Consider the following 26,205-nt stretch of genomic DNA (forward strand, 5'->3'; position numbering starts at 1 on the left):
CCCAGGGGTAACGTGTCCCTACTGTAGGTCTGTACACTGCTGCCAGGGTACCCCGGATTTGATCACCACCATTCAAAGGCCGCTCTGCTCAAAGCCTGGAGCCCAGCCAGGCACCGGTGGTTCACGCCTATAATCCTGGCTACTCAGGAGGCTGAGATCTGTGGATCACAGTTCAAAGCCAGCCTGGGCAGAAAAGTCCATGAGACTCTTATCTCCATAAACCACCAGAAAACCAGAAGTGGTGCTGTGGCTCAAGTGGTAGAACGCTTGCCTTGAGCTGAAGAGCTGGGAGACAATGCCCAGGCCCAGAGTTCTAGCCCCACAACTGACAAAAAAGAAAAACAAAAAACCTGGAGCTCTTTCCCAGCAGGGGGAATGGACTGGCTTGAGTCTAAAGACCCACTGGCCAGCTGTTGTGGGCTAGAAGGTTTCTCTACTTTGGTAGCTTCCATACTGTTTGAGAGGGCTTGTAAATTATTCCCACTCTAATCCTAGCTACTCAGGAGGCGAGAACTGAGAATCCTGCTTAGAAGCCAGCCAGGCAGACAAATCCATGAGACTCTTATTTTCAATTAAACAGCAAAGAGCCAGAAGGAAGAGGGAGAGAATGCAGTCATAAAACTCAGTGCCTATCCTATGAAATTACGGGAATGGAGGGGAAGAGTGGGGCTTGGGGGGCGTGTTGGGGGAGAACAATGGAAGGAGTGACATGGCTCAAGACGCATGGGCTTCATAAACTGATTTGTTGAGTGGTAACTCCTCTGTACAGCTACTTAAAGATAATTTAAAATATAATTAAAATGTTAAAGTGGAAGTGGAGGTATGGCTCAAGTGGTAGAGTACCAGCCTTGAGCGGGGAGGGGGAGGGGGCTTCGTGAGAGCACAGGCCGAGTTGATGGTGATGATGATGATGATGATGATGATGATGATGATGGTGGTGGTGATGGAACTGATGAACAAATCAGTAAAGAGCTTGCTGACGTGATGTGTTTATCTGGCTCACCAGACCAGGAGGAACTTGTGCTCATTTTGGTTGGTTTAGCCGTGGACGGCAGTCCTGCGCGTATGCTCAGTCAGCCGGCCTGCTGTCACACCTCAGGCTTCACAGCCGTTGAGACATCTGCTCCAGCTAGCTCTGAAGGTCATTTGGGGTCAGGTTCTAGGGGCCTCAGTGATCCTGCATGAACCCTGTCCGCCTCCTCGCCACACCATCCTCGCATGAGATCAGAGGCTGCTCCCTCTGAATCTGAGGGCCACAGCTCAGTCTTCAGCAGACCCCGGGAGCTATAGGACTTGCATTATGGGCTTGTGGAGAGTTGTTAGTGGGCACCGAGCATATGAGGTAGAGTGAGCCCCCTGAAGAGACCTCACACGTCTCTGTGCCTGGGTGGGCCTCCTCTGTGGGCCAGCCCACATTTTCATCACTCAAACATGGTGGAGACCCTGTGAATCTCAGTTCTGTTGATCTCTGAGGAGAAGTTCAAGGATGACAGGACTTCTTCCCTACTCTGGGAGCTGCTGCTTGGCCCCAAGCAGGGTCCCCAAGTGTCCTAGGGCCACACCGGAAACCAGGATCTCATGGCCAGGGAATCCTATGAACCCCTATCCCCACCTCATCCCCCAGCCCACAAGCAGCCCCCCGGGGCAGAGATGAGGGGGAGACCGCTGTTAAACATCCTCAGAGAACGAGCTGGAGCAGGAGGGAGGAGGCCCCGCGGTCCCCGTTCATTGCCAGGGCTTCCACAGCCAGGGGAGGCTCTCACCTATGTGATCGCCCGCAGGTGGTCCTGGGGAAGCTGTACGACACCCGGAGCAGCCATCTGCGGAAGTACAAGCCCCCCGTGAAGCTGGACAGCCTCTGGCACATGCCTCACTTCCAGAAGGTCAGTGTCTCCTTCGCAGTCGCCGTCCTGCACCGGAAGTTCCGCTGGTCCTCCAGGCCTGTAGCCATTGGGTGAAAGAGACAATGGTGGCAGTGATCACGGCTGACACTTTTGGGGAGCTTCCTAGGTGCCAGGCACGAGCCCTCTTCACTCAGACTCTTCTTATACACAGCTGCAGCACCCGCCTATTGGGCACAGGAGGAAACAGGGCCAGTAGTGGGCACTGGCAGGGCCACTGGCTGATCCTAGCCACCTCACCTCAGAGCTGGGTATCAGTCCACCCAGGGCAGAGGCTTTCTGGATCCAATCTCCCTTCTGCAAGGACAGGATTACAGACGCAATGACATGCAGGCTTATGGATGCAGTCACATGCAGGATTACAGATGCAATCAATCACCTGCAGGCTCTGGACTCGGGGATGTAGACAGCCCTGTGCCCACCTTGTGGTGCTGGCCTAGGGAAAGAGGAGCAAATGTCTGTGGGTGACTGGTGTATGTGCATAGCATACAACCACAGTGACAGACAAGGCCCCGGCACCGGGCCGTGCTCTGGCATGGGAGCTGAGCCCCCGTTCCTCTGGCTCTGTTGTCCTGTAGCACCCAGGGCAGGTCAGCAACTTTCAGCAGGGAGAAGGCAGTGTGGGAGGCAGCCAGCATCGCCAGAATGAAGGGGGCCACCTGTGCCCAAATCGGGGAGAAGGAGCCACTGTAGCAGGCCACGAGGGACTTGCCTGGTCCCAGGAAGCCAGCTGCATGAGGTAGACAGAGAGACAGACAGACAGACAAGACAGCCTGGCTGCTGTGTCGTGTGCATTGAAATACACTGTAGACACTGAAGGGGGCTACTGCCTTCCTGAGCCTAATGCACTTGAACAAGCTTGGCTGGCAACCCGCCTCCCGCCCCCATGGGTGGCCTCTATGTCCTCCTGCCCAAGTGGGCTCTCAGCATATGTCAGTGACCATGTGCCCTGCCGCCCGTCAGCCCCGCTGCCTCTGCGATCACAGCAAATGTCACGGAAAGAACATGAGCCAGCGCGTTCCCGAGGCCGTGGGGTCACCGCCATGCTGTCACTTCACAGCACCTCACCTCCTCCCTCCTCCCTCCCATTTCTCTGGCTCGCTCAACCTCCTGCCTGCCTCTGTGTGTGTGTGTGTGTGTGTGCGTGCGTGCTCACACGCACACGTGTGTGTATCCATGCCTGTGTGTAAGCCTGGGGATTGAACTCAAGGCCTGGGTGCTGTCCGTTAGCTTTTATCTCAAGGCTGGAGCTTTACTACTTGAACCATAGCTCCATTTCTGGCTTTTTAGCGGTTATTTGTAGATAAGAGTCTCTTGAATGTCTTGAATTTGTCTGCCTAGGCTGGCTTTGAACCAGCCTCCTGAGTAGCTAGGATTACAGGCATGAGCCACTGGCACCCGGCCATTCTGCCTTTTAAAACACATCAGCCCGTCTGCCCACCCTGGTCCTCTCCAGCCCTCAGCAGCCCACAGTCTCCTCCCTGGATCCCCATCTGTGGTCAGTACTCCTGCAAGGGTACCACCCAGCCTGGCTCCAGTGGGGACCCTGGGCTCCCGGGCACTGCCATTATGGGATGTCAGGAAAGAATGCCCAGCGGGAGAAGTTTGCAGAGGCCCCGCTGCGGGCCAAGGGCTGGCACACCGGGGGCCCTGGCTAGGAGAGCAGAAGGAAGACCCCCTATAGGAAGCAGATCCAGGGGGAGTTGGAGGCTCCAAACCCCAGGGTCTCCTACAGCTCCTTCCCTCCACGGAGCCCTCTCTCCTCAGCCCCAAAGGGTTCCTTTCTCCCTGTCATGCTCTTAGCCATTCTGCAATGAACCCATCAATCAGGGATACTTCCCGATGTCCCCAGCGAAGTGTGAACCCGCAAGGACCAGGCCTGCCAGGGTGCTTAACTCAGAGGAGGCGGTCACTAAACAGCGGGAATGAATGAATGCTTGAATGAATGGCCAGCACTGCCCAGACCTGACCCCTTGGCTCCCCAAATGCCTAAGCACTTCCCACCACCACAGATGGGGGCCCGGGGGAGGGGGTGGACTCAGAAGCTCAGCCAGTGCCTGCGTGGGGCAGCCGCTCCACCTCGGCTCACGAAGGCCCAGGAGGGGCTTTGTCTGGGTCTTGTGCTGCCCCTGGCCCTATTGTGGAGAAGAAAAAAACAAAACAAAAAAAAAAAGGCTTCCCAAAAAAGTTGCACATGTCACAGTGATGGATATGCTAAGTGGACTCTCCAGCTCGGAGCAGATGTCGGCGCTGAACTCTGTCAGAAACAATTAAACACCTTTCACACCGAAATGCAGCAGGCAGGGCAGCCGCCACCCTGTGGGCCGGGTCACCATGATGGGTGGGGGAAGACCCCAGCCCCCCCCCCCCCCCCGCCCAGGCGGGGCTGGCACCGCTGAGAAGGTGGACTAGGTGTCCAGTCTAGTCCTGTTGTGGGCAGTGTGTGCTGAGGGCTGCAGGTCAGGGTGGTAGCGGGGAGGGCTGGGGCTTGCCTGTGCCTGGGAGTGAACCCCCAGGGTCAGCCAGAGGGGGGTCAGATTGGCATCTGCCCTTTCCTACCTGTCCTGTGATTTACTTCCTCCCCGGCAGGGCAGCTTAGGAGGGTTTGAAGAGCGCATGGGAGTACCCTGCTCAGCAGGCAGCTGGCCCACAAGAAGCCACCAATAAATGGCAGCTGCCGAGTGGGTGGTGGTGCCGATCATTCATTCACTCATCACCCACTCGTTCATTCATAAGTATCTCTCCCTCACACACACCGCCGCATCAATGGAGGGATGGTTTGAAAAAGCCCATTCCTAGGTGAGATGTTAAAATGGTCAGGGACATTAAGCTTAGCTGGCACCCCCACATTTGGGATATGGGGACCATGCCCATAGTGACACCCCTATTTCCCATCACCCCAGGGTAGGCTGGCGTGCCCAGTTCACGTGCTCTCCCCAGACCAACTGTCTGCCTCACTGGACCTGAGGAGAGGGGATACAGATCTCTCTTTTGTTGTTACTGAGCCCTTTCTGAAGTCACACGGTTGCTGGTCAGTCTTCCCACCCTAAGACACAGGCCAGTGAAAGCCAGGACTCGGGCCTGTAATGAGGGCCTCCACTGAACATCGCTGCCGGAGAACCTGGGCTGTGCAATCCCGGCTGGCCAGAGCACCGTCTACCTTGCTGTGTCTGTGTCACACTCCCGGTGTTTGGGGGCTCCCCACATCCTGTGGCGCTGGGTGAAGCGGGGTGTTCTCCCTTTCTCTCACAGGCTTTCCGGTAAGGTTTGGGTGTGGGCAATAAGTACATATATCTTTTATAAAAACCAGCCACGCCATTTTACAAATATTTTAGCTGGAAGCTGGGCATGGGTGGCTCACGCCTGTAATTCTAGCTACTCAATAGGCTGAGATCTGAGGATCACGGTTCAAAGCCAGCCCTAGCAGGAAAGTCTATAAGACTCTTATCTCCAATAAACCACCAGAACCGGAAGTGGCACTGTGGCTCCAGTGGTAGAGTGCTCGCCTTGAGCTGAAGAGCTGAGGGACAGACAGCACCCAGGCCCAGCGCTCAAACCCCACGACTGACACACACACACACAAAATTTTAGCCTGGCCTGGAAGTGCATGCCTGTAATCCCAGTACTCAGGAGGAGCATGAGTTTGACACTCTATCTCTTTTTTTTTTTTTATTGTGAGAATACTGTACAGAGGAATTACAATTACATGGGCAAGATAACGAGTACATGTCTTATCAAGCATTGTTGCCTCCTCTTTGTTTCCCCTTCCCATCCCTTCCCATACTCCACCCACCTCCCCTCACCCCATCCTTCCTCCCTCCCACCAAAGTTGTAAAGTTCGTTTTTTGACATAACAACTTGTGCATCTCATTGTTGCAATGGGTCCACCTGTATCCCTAGTTAAATGATTTGTTTTTGTCCTTACCCTCCACAAATTATACCAACATCAAATACAGTGAAAGCAGGGGTTATACTGTGGGGGAAGGACATACAAAGCAACATAGAAATCATCTTATAAATATGTTAGAAACAATTGCATGAAAGAAAAAAAACATTTAAATACTTATCTTGGAGTTCATTCCCTAACATCAACTTATCTGACCTTTTCTGCTTGACTCAGACATATACTAGTTATTGCAAATAAGGGAAGCCATGGGACCTATGTTTCTTTGGGCCTGGCTTACTTCACTTAATATAATTTTTTCCAGGGGCTGGGAAGGTGGCTCAGTGGCAGAGCGCTTGCCTTGCGTGCATGAAGCCCTGGGTTCGATTCCTCAGTACCACATAAGCAGAAAAAGCTGGAAGTGACGCTGTGGCTCAAGTGGTAGAACGCTGGCCTTCAGCACCAAGAGGCTGGAGGACAGCGCCCAGGCCCTGAGTTCAAGCTCCAGAAGCAGCAAAAAAATATAGATAGATAGATAGATAATTTTTTCCTGGCAAATGGGGCAATGTCGTTCTCTTCAGATCGTATGAATCTTTCACCTTTCATTCTATCTCTTAAAAAGAAAGAGGAGGGCTTTAGAGGAGAGTAGGTGGCACTCTTCCCCAGTCTCTTCCCAGCGGTCCACCCGCTTTGAGACAATTCTTCCTGTTGTCTCAGAATACTGGGGTGCTTTAGGCCACACCTGGTTTCTCGTGGTTGTTTGTGTCAGGCCTGAGGGTCAAGCAGACATTGCTGGGCCTGCTGACTTCTGGAGGCTGGATCATTTTTTGACCAAGTCCAAGTTAGAATTTCAGTCCAGTGATCCATGCGGAAGAGGCTTTGCCCAAGCACCTGCCGGCCCCCTGCACCACCCCCTCCGCCCTTCCCACAGCTGGGTCTCCCTGCAGCGCCCCTGCACCACCCCCTCCGCCCTTCCCACAGCTGGGTCTCCCTGCAGCACGGGTCCCACCGACATTTCATAGTCATTCAGTCACTAACGTATGAACAAATTGACTATATTTTCACTTGGCTTTTGGTTTTAGCTCTACTGCTTTAGAATAATGGCCCAGGCTATTAGGCTAACAGCTAGATTTACAAGCTCGTGTGCTCTGAGCGCGCCTCTCTCTGTGGAAGACTAACCCTGCCTCGGGTCTCCTGGGCCCCTGGCTTCCTAACAGGAGCTAGAGATGGAGGAGAAAAAAAAAATCTATCAGCAGCCAGCCAAGCAGCGACACCCAGACAGAGAAGCAGCTGATTAGTGAAAGCTGCTGAATCTAAGAAAAAGGATTTTCTCCACCACCTTTGAACCCTCTGACAAATCATAGCTGGCTAGAAAGTTAACCCTCTGTTACACCCCAGAACGGCTCCACCCCACTGCCTGGCCTCTGCAACCCCAGAGTCACGCTTTCCAACCCCACGGGGGGCGGAAGGACAGATGCCAGATCACCTGCCCTGCTGCTGCTGGTGTATTTTAAGAACCCTGTCTCTTTGGCATTGGAATTCAACTCCTGCAGGGTTGCTTGGGAGAGGGTGGGGAGCGCTGGCATGGATGTGTCACATGCAGAACGGGGGGGGGGGGCGATGGGAGGAAGAACGGGGCCGGTGTCCCTCCCTAAGGACAGGTACCCCATTATAAACCCACCGCTGCCCCGCGCTGACTCACCCGTGCAGGAGCAGGGGCTTCGCTGGCTTTACATAACCCACCACCTCGGGGCTGCCTGCTCAGGGGGTGACATTGCTGCTCCAAGGCACAAACAGCCAGAGCTGGAGGTGTGGGGATGGGAAACACAGGCAGGAGTTGTGCAGGAGTGCGGCCGAGAGAAAGAGAGAGGCAAGTTCCTAGAGTAGTGGAGAAGTCTGAAAGTGTCTGCGGCAGCACTGTTCAGGCTTGGAGCTGGCCAGGCGGGCACTGTTCAGCCCACCCCTCACCCCCTCCAACTCCCGAGGTCCCCCCCCCCCACACACAGTAGTTGTGTACAAAACCTACCAGAAAATGGAGTCGAACTGCTTGCTTTAGTATCAGGCCAGCTCCCTGATGCCTAACTTCCGAGGACCTTGTTGAAGTCCCCCTGGGGTCTCTCATCTCCCCCATGTTCCCACTTGTCAGCCTCTGTCGTCCGGGACCCCATGGTGAGTGCAGCCAGCAGCAGGCCCATGAGATAAACTGCCCAGCGCGGCTTCCTGGGACAAACCTGGGGCTCATGGAGCAGCAGGTGAAGTGCATCACAACATGACAGGATCACCGGCTTCCCTCGGAGAGAGTGGCAAGGCCCACTACACCAGGGAACAACCCTGGGGAAGAAGGAAGATGCTAGAAGTGTCTAGACTATTCCTTTCCTCTGCTCAAAGAAGTCCCAGGAAATGGTGTTCTAGAGCAACACAAGCAAATGTGGGTAGTTGGATCAAAGGCCTTCAACCAGAAGCACCGAGGGAGAGAGTGGCTGTGAGGATGGGCCTCCCAGGTGGCCGCTGTGACAAGGACATCCACTATCCATCCCGAGCCTTCCCAGACGCTGGCCTGGGCCGCTGGTACATCTCTGTGTTAGAAGGAAGAGGAAAGCGAGGGAGGGGAGGAGAGGGAGCAGAAGGGAGGGGAGGGGAGAGGAAAGGAGGGGAGGGGAGAAGACAGGAAGAGAAGAGAGGGGAGAAGGGGGGGGAAAGGGAGGGGAAGGGAGAGAAGAGGGGAGAGAAAGGAAAGGAAATGAAAGCAAAGCAAAAGAAAGAAAGCTCAAGCCCCAGCTCCTGGCCGGCAGGTGGCTGAGGTCAGGGCCCAGTGGAAGGGTAGGGAAAGGAAGGGCAGTCAGTGGCAAGGGCTTGATGAGTGTCCAGAGGGTCGTGGCCAGCCCTGTTCTGGCTGATTTAAGCCTTTACAATAAACCACACACTTCCCACGGCCCTGAAAACCATTAGACCCTGATAAACTCCCCAGCATCTTTGAAATTGGAGTTTGGCCTCAAGGCTAAAGAGGAGGAGGCCCGTTGGCTCCACATACAGCCTTGCTGTGTTGGAAGTGGGAGGCAGACAGAGACAAAGACAGCCGGGAGGGGACTGGGAGGGGGCGGGGGGGGGGGGGCTGAGTCTGCACACACAGGCTTTCACAGACAGCCTGCCTCGGCCTCTACATCTGCTAAATGGGCATACACAGGCGTAACCAGCCGAACACGTACAACCTTGTGGAGAAAATGCTTGGCCCAAATCTGGCAAGAGGACAGTCAGCTGCAGGATCTGTGGATGAGAGGAGGCCTGGATTCTTGCTTGGTCATACCCAGGATCCTCTGAGGACAGGTGTCAAATGGAGGCACAGTGGCTCACACCCATAATCCTAGCTACTCAGGAGGCTGAGATCTGAGGGTCCAGGTTCAAAGCCAGCCCAGACAGGAAAGTTCATGAGACTCTTATCTCCAGTGAACTAGTGAAAAGCCAGAAGTAGAATTGTGGCTTGAGTGGTAGAGCACCAGCCTTGAACAGAAAAAGCTAAGTGATAGTGCCTGGGCTCTGAGTTCAAGCTCCATACAAAAAGAAAAAGAAAAAGCTAAGCAGGAATGAGAGGTCCTGAATTTAAGTCCTGATACCTGCACAGATAAAAAAAACAAAACAAAACAGATTCCCATCCAAAAGCCTGACCGGGCCTGGAGCAGCCAAAGCTGCACTTTGGGGCACAGGTGCTCGTCTACACACGTGCTGATGGTGTACTTGAGCCACTATGATGAACTACTAAGGCTAGATGGCTTCTGCAACAGACATATATTCTTGTGGTGCTGGAATCAGAAGTTCAAAATCAAGTTGCTGGTGTGGTGGGGTTCGGAGGGACTGTCTCCTGGTTCACCATCCGCTGTCCGGTCACTATCCTTGTGGCGGGAGAAATGAAGTCTCCAGTGTCTCCCTTTCTAAGGGCACTTACTCCTCATCCAACCCTGACTACCTCCTGAAGACCTGGACATCAGTACATCAATGCCACTGGGAGGGATTTATGTGGTTGATTTTGGGGTTTTTTTTCAGGAGTGGCGGGTGGGTGGACACATTCAGTCCAAATCAGGCTCCATTTGTCTCTTGCTTGTATTTCCTGCTTCTGGGTGGTGTGTGTGTGTGTGTGTGTGTGTCTGTCTGTCTGTCTGTCTGTCCTAGGGACCTGGGCACTGTCCCTAAGCTTCTTTTTGATCAAGGCTACTGCTCTACAACTTGAGCCACAGCACCACTTCTAGCATTTTCTGAGTAGTTCATTAGAAATCACAGTCTCATAGGCTTTCCTTCCCTGGGTTGACTTTCAACTGCAGTCCTCAGATCTCAGCCTCCTGAGTAGCTAGGATGAGAGGCATGGGCCATGGGCATCTGGCTGTATTAACTGCTTCTGGAACCCTGTACAATTAATTGCTGGCTCTCCCTTCTACAAGACGGTCCAAGGAAACCACAAAGCCAGAAGTCGGAGGTGCTTTCAGGAACAAGCTGAAGTTGAGGCTGGCTGCCAGTATTAGTAGCAACAACGGCAACAACCATGCAGGGCTTGAGTGCTGCTCTGGGTGCCAGGGACCACACCAGGCGCTCGGCAGTGACCCGGTGATGGGTAGGAGGAGTTCACTATGAAGGTGAGAAATTGAGGTCCATCATCACTCAGCTGCCAAGTGCTAGGGCCAAGATTGCAACTCAGCTCTATCTGACGCAAAAATCTGCATTCCTGACCACAGAGTACTTAGTGCCACCACCCCGTCCGTTGAGAGAAGACCCGCTGGCACGCTGGAAATTGCTCCTGTGTACTCCATGTGGTGGAAAACTGAGCAGCTCAACTTAGGGGCTCAAAAGTCTCCACACTTCACTCGAGGTGGTGTCTCTTCTACACGCCATCTTATTTCATATCATGTACCACCCATGGGAACCTTCAGATCACTTGAAAGAGGCCAGGGTGCCGCTGCTGGGGGGAACAGAACACTGTGTCCACTCAACGTCTCAGCTGGGTAAAGCAGATAGAAAGGGTTATTGGCATGCCTGGGACTCACATGCATTTCTAACAGTACTAATGTCTCATCACAAGATCCTAACCCATCAATCCATCTGTCCCCCCACCCATCCATCCATCCATCTACTCACCTATGCACCCATTCACCCGTGTCTGAACCCATCCATTCATCCAGCCATCGTATCTATCAGTCCAAAAGGCCAGCATCCATCCATCATCCTGGCCTTAGGCATCCATTCATCTTTCTCTCCGTGCATCATCCACCCATTGCAATGCATGTATCCATTCATCATCCACGTATCCACTCATCCACCTCTCCATCCATCCACTTACCTATGCATCCATTCATCAGTCTCTCCAGCCAACTAGCAGTCCATCCAGTCACCAGTCCATGTATCCATCTGTCCATCCTTCCATCCATCCATTTATTCATCCACCCATCTACCTATGCATCCATTTATCTCTCTTCCCATCCATCTATCTCCATCCATCCAGTCCATATATCCACTTATTCATTTGTCCATCCATTCATCCACTTGATTATGCATCTATTCATCTGTCTCTCCATTCATCTAGCCAGCCAACAGTCCATGCCTGCATGCATCATCCATCTACTTATGCATCTATTTATCTGTCTCTCCATTCATCCATCAATCTATGTATCCACCCATCCTTCTAACCATCCATCTATTGTTCCATCATCCATTCATTCACTCATCCACCCACCCATCCACCCATGCATATATCCCTCTATCATCTCCCTTTATGTTTGTCCACCCAAGATCTAGTCAGTGTCTCCTCAGGGTCCCTAACAGTAGAGTTACTCCAAGACTCCCGCCTGCTGACATGTCACCCATTCTTCCACTCCTACTTATGACCTGGCAGGATCTACTTGTCGACCTCCACCAAGATGCCAGGAAAATCCATCTTGATCACTACTCCAGAAAGACAAAGGGGGAATAATAACATCAACCCCACTTCAATACACCCTATTCCTGTGGGCAGAGACCCTATCCTCTGAATGTTGCCTCAGCTACCTGCAGTAATGCCGACTCTCCTGCATCCTATCTGAATAGGAAACAGCACCGCTGGTGCGCACCATGCAAACACTACAGCAAAGGACTTCATTTGCAACAGAGCACAAAATCAAAGACTCTGTCAACCGAGCAACCACGCGCCTGGATAACCACCTTCTGCTACCTGTGCAAGCCCTGTCAGGAAATTTCCAGAGAAAATAATTAAGGAATCCCCATGGTCCGAGCTCTGCAGCCTGCTCTGGAGCTCTGGAGTTAGACGCTCACTGGGGATCGGGTCACCCTCCAGCCCGCTCCTTCGTGGAAATGAGTGGGGTTGGTTTGAACACGCTGGCTGGTGAGGCTCCCTGACCTGGCAGGCTCTAGAACTCCCCTCCAGCGTGGCATGGGAAGCTGGCCCCGACTGCCAAAGAAACGTAGGCAGTAAATGAGATTGTGGCTTTGTAGATGGGGTGAGGCTCATATACAAATGTATGGACTTCTCTGAGATCTCATGGGCTCCAATTAATATTTACCATGGTGCACACAGATCCCACCAGCTCCCAGCGCCGGGGCCTCCCCGTAGCAGCTCTGTGTGCCAGTGGCGGGAGGCCCACCAGGGGCTTAGCCTGCCATTTACACGACTGGGAGCTTTTGTTTTATGTTTTTTTCTTATTCCAGGATGGGGTTTTGAATTCAAGGTCTGGATGGTGTTTCTGAGCCTTTTCACTCAAGGCTGGCACTCTATTGCATGAATCTCACAGTTCTGCTTCCAACCTTTTGGTGGTTGCTTGGAGATAAGACTTTCCTGCCTGAGCAGGCCTTGAACAATCCTAGATGTCAGCCTCCTAAGTAGCTAAAATTGCAGGTGTGAGCCCCAGACGCCTGGCTTAGCGGTGTCTTCCTAATGGGATGATAGGATTCGTGATCAGGGTGCTCAGTACCATAAGCTCTGCTGGGCCCAGATCCCTGGGCTTCCCCTTCACAGACACCCTTCTGCAGTGCCTCCATCAATACACGGCTTCCTCTCAGTCCCTTAGCTCTCACTTGAGCTTAAAGAGAAGAAAAGTCATGCTTTTCAGCCAGACACAGTAGCTCACACCTATAGTCCCAGCTACCCAGGAGGCTGAGATCTGAGGATTGCCATTTGAAGCCAGCCCAGGCAGGAAAGCCCATGAGAATAACCACTAAAACCCCCAAAATGGAGCTGTGATTCAAATGGTAGAGCACTAGCCTTGAGCAAAAAATTCGCAGGGACTGCACCCAAGCCCTGAGTCCAAGCCCCAGTAACCCCTCCCCTCACACACACACACACACACACACACACACACACACACACCAAGTCACATTTCTAAGTTGGACAGGCAGACTATGGCAAAGGTTCGGGCACCCGCGGAGCCCCTCCAACTGGACCCCGCTCCTGGGAGAATAGAACCCGGCACACTGCTGTCATCTGGGCTTGGAAGATGGGGACACACACTCCCTAGCTTGCAGTCAGCTTGTCACCCAGTTTGTTGACACCACCATTGAAAACAGGCCTCTCTGCGGTGGCGAAGGCTGTGCCTTTGAAAGGTGGAACATCTGGAACCCAGAGGCGTCCCCAGGCCTCTGTCCCATCACTCGGTGAGGGCCAGGGGTGCAGCCGGGCGAGGCCGTCCGAAGCGCCCCTCACCTGGCCCTCCGGTGTACCGCCTCCAATTAAATCAAAACGGTTTGTTTTTAATGGTCTTTTACACTGACAAGTGGGCGATCATTCTGGACCCACTAGCTGTCAGGGAGCCGAGGCAAATCCTCCGTTGATAATGCCCAACGCTTCCAATTAGGAGCCAGGGCCGCTCCTGGCGCGCTAACGATTCCCCAGCCGCGCCCCGGGTCCCTTTGGCACTGGCTGTTTCTTCTGCCTCCTCCACCGCAAATTACTGACACAAAACGGAAGGCCCCGCGTCTCCTCCGCCACGCCAGGCCCGGGCCCTGTTGGGTTTAATGAGCCGATGGAAGTTTCGCAGCTCCAGCGTTAAATTCTTTTCTTGTTTGACAGCTGCTCGGCTAAGGCAAGTGTTGACCTTATAAAAGATTTAGTGTTTCTCATTATTTTCTGTCAAGCTTCACAAGTGATGGCTGGGCGGTGATCATTTACATCCTGGGGTGGGTGGGTGGGTGCCAGCATATGTGTGTGTGTGTGTGTGTGTGTGTGTGTGAAAGAGAGAGAGAGAGAGAGAGAGACGCACAGGGTACAAGGTAGAGATGGGGCCAGGAGGGGCCTTGCTTCCTCTGGGTCATATCCAGTCCCCTTACACAGCAGCTTCTTCCAGAATGTCATTTGTCTTGGGCTGAGATGTCTCAAAGATGCCAGGCCACAATGATGAATGCTTTGTGGGTTTTTGTTGCGTCGAGCTGGAGGTGCTGAGAAAGGGCAGAGCCACCGGAGCCCTTTGGGACCAAATCTGGGAGAAAGGCCCCTCCATGCCAGGCTGGGGGCCCAGGATGGCCTCGGGGTCACACATAAGATCTCCATTCACAGGGGATCCTCTGTCCTTACACACAATGGGCCCCAGGTCAGTGTGTCTGGCCAGCTGCCTGCCCAAACTGTGTACAAAAAAAGGAAGGCTCTTGAAAGCAGAACCATTGCCAGGCACTGATTCACACCTGTAATCCCAGCTACCCAGGAGGCTGAGATGCGAAGATCGTGGTTCGAAGCCAGCTGGGGCAGAAAGATATATGCGACTTGTATCACCCATTAGCCAGCCAAACACCGTTAAGTGGAGATGTGGCTCAACTGGTAGAGCACCAGCCTTGAGGGAAAATGCCGAGCAAGAATGTAAAGCTGTGGGTTCAAGCCCCAGTATGAGCACTAAATTTAAAAATATATAATAATAATAATAGGCCTCTTAAAGGAAATGACTGGCACCAAGTATTCTCTCTTGAGATGGCTACAGGAGCGTCTGTTCGCCCCGGTTCTGTCCCAACACCCATGTGAAGCTGGAGCAGATGCGTAACAAGGCCCAGGGAGTCTGCGTGGAAGGCTTCTCGGCCACCGCCGCCCTCCTTGCATCTTGTAGTTCCTGTGACCTCCTCCCTCCCCTCCCGCCTGCCATCAGATGCAGGCGGCCTGAAGAAGGGGCAGTCTGTCCTCATGGACACGGTTTTGATCTCTTAGAGGGACAATATAAATGAATTATTATGTGGTCTTTACTATTTATTTCTTTGTGTGCTGCATTAAAATGAGATTTATCCAGGCACCGGTGGCTCATGGCCATAATCCTGGCTACTCAGGAGGTTGACATCTGAGGATTGGGGTTCAAAGCCAGCAGCCCGGGCAAACAAGCCTGGAAAACGCTGACCTCTAATTAATTAGCAAAATAGGAAGTGGCTCAAGTAGTAGAGCACCAGCCTTGCATGAAGAAAGTGGAGTAAGAGCTTAAGGCCCTGAGTTCAAGCCCCAGTATTGGTATGTGTGTACGTGTGCACACATACAAACACACACACACAACAAGAGACAGGCAATGCTTTGATATTTAGGAGGATTGCAATTAGAAGGCATGAGATTTTTTAAGTAAGATTTATATATAAAAGGAAGTAAAGTATGAATTACCAAAGAAAAACATATTAATTCAGACTCCACCAAAATTAAAAACTTTGTGTTCCAAAGAATATTATCAGCTGGGCGCCGGTGGCTCACGTCTGTAACCCTAGCTACTCAGGAAGCTGAGATCTGAGGATCACGGTTCAAAGCCAACCCCGGGCAGGAGTGAAACTCTTATGTCCAATAAACCACTAGAAAACCAGAAGTGGTGCCGTGGCTCAAGCAGTAGAGCGCTTGCCTTGAGCTGAAGAGTGCAGGAACCGCGCCCAAGCCCAGAGTTCAAGCCCCATGACCAACAACAACATCAAAAAAAAAGGGCTGGGGAGGTGGCTTAGTGGTAGAGTGTTTGCCTAGCATGCAGGAAACCCTGGGTTCAATTCCTCAGCACCACATACACAGAAAAAGCCAGAAGTGGTACTGTGGCTCAAGTGGTAGAGTGCTAGCCTTGAGCAAAAGCAGCTCAGGCTCTGAGTTCAAGTGTTAGGACTGTTAAAAAAATATTATTGAAACAGTAAGAAGCAGACTTACAGAGAAGAAGGAAATGTCTGCAGTTTCTGTGTTGGTAGTGGGACCCGTACAAATGGATATTCAAGAAATATTCTTACAATTCAGAACGAGAAGGGTAAATATCCCAGTTTCCAAGTGGGTAAGTTATCTTAACAGACATCGCTCCAAAGATAACATACATGTTGCACTAAGCACTTGAAAGGTGTTCTGCCCTACTAGCCATGAGGGAAATGCAAATCAAAGCCTCAGCCAGGCACTGGTGGCTCACACCTGTAATCCTAGCTACACCGGAGGCTGAGATCTGAGGATCGCAGCTTGAAGTCAGCCCAGGCAAGAAGTCCAAGAGACTCTTACCTCTCCATAACTACCCAAACAAAAACCAGAAGTGGCACTTGGCTCAATGGTAAAGCACTAACCTTGAGCAAAAGAAGCTCAGGGATAGAACCCAAGCCCTGAGTTCAAGCCCTAGAACTTGTGGGAGTAAAATGAAGGAGGGGTAACAAGTTTGACAAGAAATGTACCACTACAATGTTACTGTAACCCCTTTGTATATCACCTTGACAATAAAATCAAATTAAAAAACAGTGAGGGTTGGGAAGGTGGCTCAGTGGTAGAGCGCTTGCCTAGCATGTGTGAAGCCCTGGATTCAATTCCTCAGCACCACATACACAGAAAAAGCTGGAAGTGGTGCTGTGGCTCAAGTGGTAGAGAGCTAGCCTTGAGCAAAAGAAGCTCACAGACAGTGTCCAGACCCTGAGTGCAAGTCGCAGGACTGACAAACACACACACATACACACAGTGAGATACCAATTTAAACCTACCAGGGTATCTAAAATTAAAAAGATAATCACAAGTGCTGCAAGGATATAGAGAAACAGGATCACCCAGGCAGTAAAAAAAAATAAAATAAAAATAGACACAAGCACTTTTAAAAATACTTTGGCAGTTCTTATTTCTAAACAGAGTCTCCTATGGTCTAGAAATTCCATGAATAGATATATACTCAAGAGAAATGAACCTGGTACCCATAATCCTAGCTACCCAAGAGGCTGAAATCCAGACAATGCAGTTTGAGGCCAGCTCAAAAACAGTAATTCATGAAATACTAGCTCAGAAATGACTAGCAAAAATTAAGGATGAAAGTGTTGTTCAAGTGGTCGAGGACCACAGCTCCAGTGAGGCCCTGGATTTTACACTTCAATACAGCCAAAAAGAAAAAAGACAGCAAATGTATACCCACACGATGATATATACACAAATGTTGCTAGCAGAAAAACAAAACTGACAACAACTCTAGCATCTATCTAGCATCTACCTACTGATGGAATCTGAGTGAGCCACAGCTGCATGACCCTGTGTATACAAAAGACAGGTCACTTGAGGAAAAAGAAATAGTCCCCTGAGTGGGAAGAGCGCGCGTGAGCCGGGACTGGGGCAGGGGCTCAGATGATGGGTGGGGTGTGCCCTCTACTCCCCATCCATTCTGCCACTCGTTTGCATGGTAAGCCTCAGCTCAGACACAGATAGCCTGACCTGGAGGCGCGCCGCACGTGCAGACACACACCCCTGCACCTAGCCCCCATATTGGAATTGGTGTCCCCCAGTATTTATCCACCAGCAGCTTTGTAGCACACCGTGGAGCCTTGGGATGGTCTGGAGGCGTGGCCTGCCCGCTAGGCATAGCAAATTGATTCTCATTTCCAAAAAGAACAAAGGAGCCAGACGAGCTGGTGGCTCACGCCTGTAATCGTAATTACTCAGGAAGCTGAGATCTGAGGATTGAGATTCATAGCCAACTCAGACAGAAAGTCTATAAGACTTTTTTTGTTGTTGTTGGTCATGGGGCTTGAACTCTGGGCCTGGGCACTGTCCCACAGCTCATCAGCTCAAGGTGAGCACTCTATCACTTGAGCCACAGCGCCACTTCCAGTTTTCTGGTGGTAATTGGAGATAAGAGTCTCACAGACTTGGGCTGGGAAGGTGGCTCAGTGGTAAAGCGCTTGCCTTGCATGCATGAAGTCCTGGGTTCGATTCTTCAGCACCACATAAGCAAAAAGAAAAAAAGCCAGAAGTGGCGCTGTGGCTCAAGTGGTAGAGCGCTAGCCTTGAGCTGAAGAGCTGAGGGATAGTGTCCAGGCCCAGAGTTCAGGCCCCACGACCGGACCCAAAATAAAAAAGAGTCTCACGGACTTTCCTGCCCAGGCTGGCTTTGAACTGCAATCCTCAGATCTCAGCCTCCTGAGTAGCTAGGATTACAGGCATGAGCCACCAGCGCCCAGGTTCCATGAGACTCTTATCTCCAACTAACCAGCAAAAGGCCAGAGGTAGAGCTGTGGCTCAAGTGGTAGAGCACCAATCTTAAGTGAAGTAAACAAGCGAAGGTGTGTAGACCTCAGTTCAAGTTCTGATACCAACATGCATGCACACCCCCCCCCACACACACACACACGCACATCCTTGTTTCCTGTGCCCAATCAACCAGTGAACACAGACCTGGCTTCCTCTTCTGGCTTCTCTGCTGTGCCACCTAGGCTGGTGTCTTAACCTCTCTGAACTTCAGTACTCCTCTTGGTCCCTCACCAATCTGTGCTTAGGGACTGGTGTTACCCTCCACTCCCCTGGCCCAGCCTGTTAGACCGAGCACCATTTTTATAGCCAGCATTAAGATATGGCCCACGGCGGGGGGGGGGGGGGGGGGAGAAACACACGGTTTGTGCAGTGTGGGTTTGAGCGTGCATTACAGTCACAGCGTGTGTGCAGTGAGGGTCAGGCTCCAAGTCCCGTGTGCCATCTATTTTCGGACCTCGGAGAAATTAGAGGCAGTAGCAGAATAGCAATTTCGGGGACCAGATGTCTGGGGAGAGATTGTTGCCCTCATTAATTACTTAAAGTACAACCTGCTACATGAGAGCGGGGAATCCAGCCTGCCCTCCCACCAGGCCGCCTGCCCTCCCACCAGGCCGCGCCGCGCTTGTGTTCACCTGGGGCCTCTGACCTCCAGCTGCCCTGAACTTGACAGAAATTACCGACCTGGGGCTGATCTGTAATTTTCAAGTGTCTCTCATTAGAGGAGACAGCCCCCTCCATCTTCTACAGAAAACCTCTCCCAGGCTCCAAGCACTTGTCACTTTAAAAAAAAAAACTACACTCAAATCTCTGGGGCTGTCATTTTTTTTCTCTCCTAAGCTTTTTGGCAGGTTCTTCTTCTGTTTTCCTTTCCTCCTCTTTTCTTTTTTTAAATCTGGCTGCTTTGCCGGCAAGCCTCCCCTTTGTCCTCTCCGTCCCCAGACCTTGTGGGCCAGAGGCCACAGAAAGGCTGCTGACTTTGCCTTGGAATGGCATTTGCCTGGTGTTTGTGTGTTTGGTGTACTTGGGTTTTGAACTCAGCCCCTTGCATACTAAGCAGGTGCTCTACCACTTGAACCATACATTTATGCATCCTCTTTTTGTTGTTGTTGGTTGTGGGGCTGAACTCTGGGCCTGGGCGCTGTCCCTCAGCTCTTCAGCTCAAGGCTACCACTCTACCACTTGAGCCACAGCGCCACTTGCTGCTTTTTCTGCTTATGTGGTGCTGAGGATTCAAACCCAGGGCCTCATGCATGCGAGATATGAGCACTGTACCACTGAGCCACCTTCCCAGGCCCTGTGCATTCTCTTTTTGCCCTGGGTTAGCTGGAATAGTGATCTTCCTATCTCTGCCTCTAAACTAGCTGGGATTACAGGCACGTGTCACTGTGTCCAGCTCCTTTTCCTAGCCATCATGTACACACACACACACACACACACACACACACACACACACACACACACACACACTTCATACTCAGATCCTTCCATGTGTCTCTAACAGGGACGTCCAAGCAGCTGGCCAGCCTGGTCCTGGAGATCAGGCTCCAGGACAAACCCACTCCCTTCCCTGTGAGCAGTCCACAGCTGTGGCTGTAGCCAAGGCCTCTAGCTGAAGGAATAGAAAGCAAGCGAAAGGGAAGAAAAAGCAAACTGTCATCCGGCGTGGGCCATCCCGCCGGCTGCAGGCTTTCCCTGCATGACCACGGCCTCTGCTCGCTCCAGCGTGAGCCCCGCACTGTCACAGTCCACGCCTCACCCGCCATGGGGGAGCTCACCCGCCACGGGGGAGTGTGCCTCAGCCACTGTCACAGCCATAGGGCGTCCACCTTCACCAACCGCAGCACCGGCTGGCGGACTCGGACCCCAAACTCCAGAAAGTGAAGTCTGGCAGCAAAGAGACCTAGTGCTAAGCATGGTGTCGCTCAGGCAGCAGAGCAACTGCGTACCAAATAGGAAGCTCTGACCAAAGCCCAGCACAAAAAAAAAAAAACAGATAGAGAGGCTCCGGGCTAAGCAGACAGCTTCAAGGAGACAGTGAAGTTAGGGGACATGATAAATGTCTGAGGAAGAGCGATGAAGACCCGGCTCACTGGAAATGCACGCAAAAGCCTGGAATCCTAGACGTCTGGAGGCTGAGAGCTGAAAAATCTCAGTTCAAAGCCAGCCCAAGCAGGAAAGTCTGTGAGACTCTTTTCTCAATTAGCCAGCCAATGCCAGAAATGGTGCTGTGGCTTACATGGTAGAGCACCAGCCTTGATCTTGAGTACACAAGACCCTAGTTGAAGCCCCAGTGCCAGCACACAAACAAACGAAAAATCATAAAAGAAGGAAGGGAGGGAGAGAAGAAGTAAGGAAGGAAGGATGGAAGAAGGAAGGAAGGAGGGAGGAAGGAAGGAAGGCGGGAAGGGTGAAGGAGGATGGCAGGCAGGCAGGCAGGCACTGATGCTCTCCAGTGTGTCTGCAAGTGGAGTCCCAGGCTGCGGTTCCAGGGCGAAGGTGGAGACCAGTGGAGCACAGAGCACAGTGCTTTGAGCACAGGGCCGGCTGTGGCCTCAGCTCAGCCCAGGCTCACCATGGCTCTGGTCCACCTTTGGGCCAAGTCTCTCCTGAGACCTGGTGCCGCTCACGCCCAGCCTGGCCTTGCTGTCCCCCCGCCACACTGGCTTGCTTTCCTTCCTCTGATTTGCCCGGATTCCTCCCAACCCCTGGGACATCTTTTCCTCTTCCTTTCCTCCAAGCAAGTTCTCCCGTGCTCCTTAGAGAACCTGCCTGCTCTCCATAAAAACAGATTGCTCCAGTCCATGATTCCATGATCTGTGTGTGTGTACGCATGTGCGTGCACGCACACGTGCACACATACATGTGTACCGGAACTTGAACTCACAGCCTCATGCTCTTAGTTTTTTCATTCAAGGCTGGTGTTCTATCACTTGCACTATATCCCCACTTCTGGCTTTTTGTTTGTTAATTGGAGGTAAAAAGTCTCATGGACTTTCCTGCCCAGGCTGGCTTTGAACCAGGATCATCAGATCTCAGCCTCTTGAGTGCTAAGATTACAGGCATGAACTACCAGCACCTGTCTATCCACAGTCGTAATACAGTGGCTCTGACACAATTAACATCCACCCGTTGTGTGTTTCCTGTGTATAGTCCCTGCTGCATGTGACGTGGCCTCTGCCACTGGGCCAGGGCCTCTCCCGTGTCTCCGGAGCATGGCCCTTCCGTGTGCAGTGCTATTTCAACCTGGGCTATGCTCCCCGGCTTCAAGCCGGACTGGAGCCTTCACCGGCCTGCCCAGCCCCGGGGCTGCATGCCGGCCGTTTACCTCCATCGACCTTCGAGCGGCTCGGAGCTCCGCTCGGCAGAGCTGTCTCCTGCCAAAGCTCCATGCGGCTTCCTAGCTCCAGGCAGAGACAGACTGCAGATGGCTTAATTTAGAAGCATCTCGGAAGGAATTCCTTCTCTGTAGCTCTTCATCCTTGGACTCCGGGGCGCTGCAGGTCGTGATCATGCGGGGCTCCTCATGTGTGGCTCCACAGAGTGCGTGCAGGCAGGAGGGTGGACAGGAGCCCCCGCTAGCTGCCTGCAGCCTCCCCTTGACCCATGAGCAAGCCAGCCAGCCAGTCCGCTTCATGCTGATTGGGCTCTGGGCCTCGAGTCCCAATGCCCTCGCTTTGACCGGTGCGATTGGGGCTATGGCTGAGCCCCAGAGTCTCTGTTTTCCCACCTGAAGAATGGAGACAGCCAGCCCAGCACTGGTGGCTCATGCCTGTAATCCTAGCTACTCAAGCACATGAGATCTGAGAATCGTGGTTCGAAGCCAGCCCAGACAGAAAATCCCATGCAACTCTTATCTCCAATTAACTAGCAAAAAAACTGGAAGGTGCCGGGCGCTGGTGGCTCACGCCTGTAATCCTAGCTACTCAGGAGGCTGAGATCTGAGGATCGCGGTTCAAAGCCAGCCCGCGCAGGAGAGACCGTGAGACTCCTATCTCCAATAAACCACCAGAAAACCAGAAGTGGCGCTGTAGCTCAAGTGTTAGAGCTCTCGCCTTGAGCTAAAGAGCTGAGGGACAGCGCCCAAGCCCAGAGTTCAAGCCCCATGACCGACCAAAAAAAAAAACTGGAAGTGGAGCTGTGGCTCAAGTGGTAGAGCACCAACCTTGAGCAAAACAGCTCAGGGGCAGTGCCCAGGCCCTGAGTTCAAGCCCTCGTACCAGCCGCTGCCACCAAGGAAAGGAAGAATGGAGGCAGAGGTAGCGATGATTGTCTTTTTCCGGTTCTTCTGGGGTACGTAAGCACACCATGGCTGACACCCACAGGGTCTGGTGCCGCTCTGCTGTGGACGAGGAGGGGTGGAGGGAGCAGGCCAGGGCTGCGTGGGCCGCTGGTCTTGCAGAGGGGCCCAGTTGCTGCCCTCTGAGGACCAGAAGGGCCCTCCCCCGTGCTCCTGCGCTGGGTCTGGGATTCACGGGTCCGTGGGTGCAGGCAGCCCCAGCCTCCCTGCCCTTTCTGTAGTCCACTCGTGTTGGCTTCCAGGGGAGCCAGTGGCGCCAGGCCCTTTGGTGTCTAGCTCCTGACTGGAAGCCAGGCCAAGCCCAGGAGGCGTGTGACCCCACCCCCACCCCCCATTCTGACTCTGTTTCCCTTCCAAGACCTCAGATCCCAAACCTTCCAGGTCCATTCAAGTCCCAGCTGGACCAGGACACCTCCCCTGACACCTGACACCAGGAGAGCGCTGTCCCTTCCTCTCCTCCATGCGTGTCCTGGCCTGTCCCACCGAGGTCAAGCACTCCTCAGACGCCCGGCTGCACCTTGGCGAGGCCAAGAATCCCCCCATGTCTGATCCCCAGCAGTGAGAGCTGTGCCCACCCAGGAGCCAGCCGGTGCCGTGGTGCGTGGGGAACAGAGCGGGCGTGTCACCAAGGACACTCCCGCCCCCACCTGTAGTAAAGGTGGGAGCTGAGCGGGCCACACACACACACACACACACACACACACACCCGCCACATACAAGCTTTATAATGCCTGCGCTAGCTGAGCGGGCAGGTGGACTTCAGTACTCAGTGATGTCATTGAGTAAATCAAGATTGTAGGACATTTTCAGTGAGCCACACCTCCCTTTCAGCTTTCTGTTGATTAATTGGAGATCAGAGACTCTCAGACTTGTCTTCCCCGGCTGGCTTCCAATCTCAGCCTGCAGTTCTCAGCCTCCGGAGTACCAAAAGGATTAAACAAACAAACACGGGATTGCAGGAGTGGCTCAGTTGGTAGAATGCTAGCAAATGAGCCAGAATATTAGGTACCAAGTTCGAGTGCCAGTTTCATACCTAAACAAAAAGAAAAAAACACCCAAGTATTCTTTCTCTTAACTTTTTTTTTTATTGTGAAAATACTGTACAGAGGGGTTACAATTGCATGGGCAAGATAATGAGTACATTTCTTATCAAGCATTGTAGCCTCCTCCTTTGTTTCCCCTTCCATCCCTTCCCATCTTCTCCCCACCCCCCCACCCAATCCTCCCCCCCCCACCAAAGTTGTAAAGTTCGTTTTTGACAAAATGACTTGTACATCTCATTGTTGCAATAGATCCACCTGTATTCCTATTTAAACGATTTGTTTTTTCCCTTCCCCTCCACAAATTATACCGACATCAAATACAGTGAAAGCAGGGGTTATACCGAGGGGGAGTTAACTTTTTTTATACATATTTTCATAGTAAAGATACTATACAGAGAGGTTCTTTCTTCCTTTCTCTCTCTCTCTCTTTCTTTCTCTCCTTCCTTTCTTTCTTTCCTTCCTTCTTTCCTTCTTTGCTGTTGTTGGTCATGGGGCTTGAACTCTGGGCCTGAGTGCTGTCCCTGAGCTCTTAAGCTCAAGGCTAGTGCTCGACCCCATTGAGCCACAGCGCCACTTCCGGCTTTCTGGTGGTTAATTGGAGATGAGAGTCTCACAGACTCTTCACCGAGCTGGTTTAGAGCCTCCATCCTCAGATCTCAGCCTCCTGAGTAGTTAGGATTACAGGCAGGAGCCACCACTGCCTGGCTTGTTGTCTTTGTTTTGAAACGGTTGGGGGGGGGAGGGGGTTGATCTAAGAACAAGACCATGATCTAAGGAAGATAGGTCACCCTGGGTGCAGAGGGGTGTTAAGAGACTGTGTGGAGGCTCTACCCTGGCAGACGTGAGCTTTGCATGACAAGAGCCCCAGGGTGAGACACGCACACACAAAACCCCTGAAGCCCAAGGCCTGCCGGCTTCACCCGCAAGCCCCTGCACAGGCCTCTCCTCCCAGCCTGGCTCCCAGGGGCTCCTGCTGCTTGCCCTCCCTGCACGGGGGCTCACCGTGTCGCCTGCAGAGCAGGAGCTGCGCAGCTGTGGCCATGGCCGCCCGGGATTAGGAGTTCCACCTCTGTGCCCAGGCCTGAGGCAGAGCTGAGGTAGACGTGAACGAATGAGTAAGAGAATGAAGGAATGGGTGAACAAGGTGGTGAATGAATGGAGTGAGCAGCGAGCCTGCGCCCTGTCTTCCCTGTGCCCGCCCCGCCTTCCCGTGGACAGTGGGGAGGTACGGTGGGCACTGCGCATCTCGATTTGCAGGGAGGCCACAGGCCCCGTGGACCGGGGGGAGACACAAAAAGTCTTCTAACCCACGCCAGCCTTCACGGTGGAGAGCAGGCTGAGGACTGATGGCAGGAAAATCTCACCCTTTTTGTTCTGCAGGGTTGGGTCAAACCCGGGTCCTTGCATGCTCTAGGCGAGCGCTCTGCTGCTGGGCCACCCAGCCACACGTGCACACGTGGCTGACCGTGGCGTCTTCACTACTGGGATGCCACACTTGACTCTGTCTCCCTTGCATGGTTTCAGTTGGTTTGGTTTTATTTTCCAGCAAGGCAAGGTGAGACTCCTTAAGCTCTGTTTCTGGTGCCTTTGAGGGGCACCCCCGGCCCTCAGGCTGCCAAGAGCCCCCTGGGGTAGAGCTTGATTGAGGGGGTGGGGGGGGGAGGCCAGTCCTAGGGCTTGAACTCGGGGCCTTGGCACTGCCCTTCAGCTTTTGTGCTCAAGGCTGGCACTCACCACTGGAGCCACACTACATCTGGTTTTCTGTGTTGAATTGGAGATAAAAGCCTCATGGACTTTCCTACCTGGACTAGCTTTGAACCACGATCCTCTGGTCTCAACCTCCAGAGTAGAGAGGATTACAGGTGTGAGCCACTGGCGTCCGGCTGTTTCAAGTTTTAGTTGTAGAGAATCAGCAGGCGTGGGTGACACCGGCTACTGAGTTCTACAAATGACCCTAGCTCACTGTCCGGCGTCATGGATTACACGAATGTCTGCCCCAGCCACAAACCAGACAGGACCTCACGGCGCTCCGTCTAACATCTCCCCTCTGGTCTTTCTTTAGCATGGAGGCAGGGGTGGGGCGAGGAGGGAGAAGCAGCTCACCCTCCTGTCTTCCTCCCCTCTGTGCGTAGGCCGTCTCCCAGCTGGACACGTTCCCCACGGAGGCCGATCGCCAGCGAGCCTTCAGAGCGCACCGTGAAGAGCAGGCTGTGCGCCAGGGGACACTGCGCATGGGCAACTACACCCACCCCTAGAACCACCGCCCCACTCCCTCTTCTCGCCCCTGCCATCTTGCTGCGGGGCCTGCCAGACCTCCGATTCAAGTCCTAGAGATGAATTATTTTGGGAAAGACTTCCCCTTCCGTGAGTGGCCACCCCCTTTCCCCCTTCTAGGGGGACCCCCTCCCCGGCCGGCTCACCCTGACCCTCTTTGCCAGCTCCCAGAGTTTGTGTTTGGAGAAATCCAAATTACAAGGCGGTGTTTAAAAACCCAAGCCATGGGTCAAGTCCACGGCTCTGCCAGTTTGGTGTTCACAAGGATGGCGGGTGCCATGCTTGGAGTTTCCTCACTTCAGCTCACTGCTCTCCTGGGATGTCTGGGGTCTCATCCGGGCAAAATGGTCTCTGGGACCCCTGGC

The 26,205-nt window shown here is 53.0% G+C and overlaps 1 protein-coding gene across 1 annotated transcript in view; it reads left to right on the top strand.

The window, feature by feature from the left end:
• Cfap77 (cilia and flagella associated protein 77) overlaps nt 1-25,821 on the top strand; it is a 118,771-nt gene extending 92,950 nt beyond the window's left edge. The window contains exons 9-10 of the mRNA XM_042681218.1: nt 1,782-1,883; nt 25,699-25,821. Coding sequence (XP_042537152.1) covers nt 1,782-1,883; nt 25,699-25,821 — 225 coding nt within the window. The remainder of the gene's footprint in view (nt 1-1,781; nt 1,884-25,698) is intronic.
• The last annotated feature ends 384 nt before the right edge of the window (nt 25,822-26,205 follow it).

Source organism: Dipodomys spectabilis, unplaced genomic scaffold, assembly GCF_019054845.1.
Source record: "Dipodomys spectabilis isolate Male_0828 unplaced genomic scaffold, ASM1905484v1 ptg000067l, whole genome shotgun sequence".
NCBI classification, from domain to species: Eukaryota; Metazoa; Chordata; class Mammalia; order Rodentia; family Heteromyidae; genus Dipodomys; species Dipodomys spectabilis.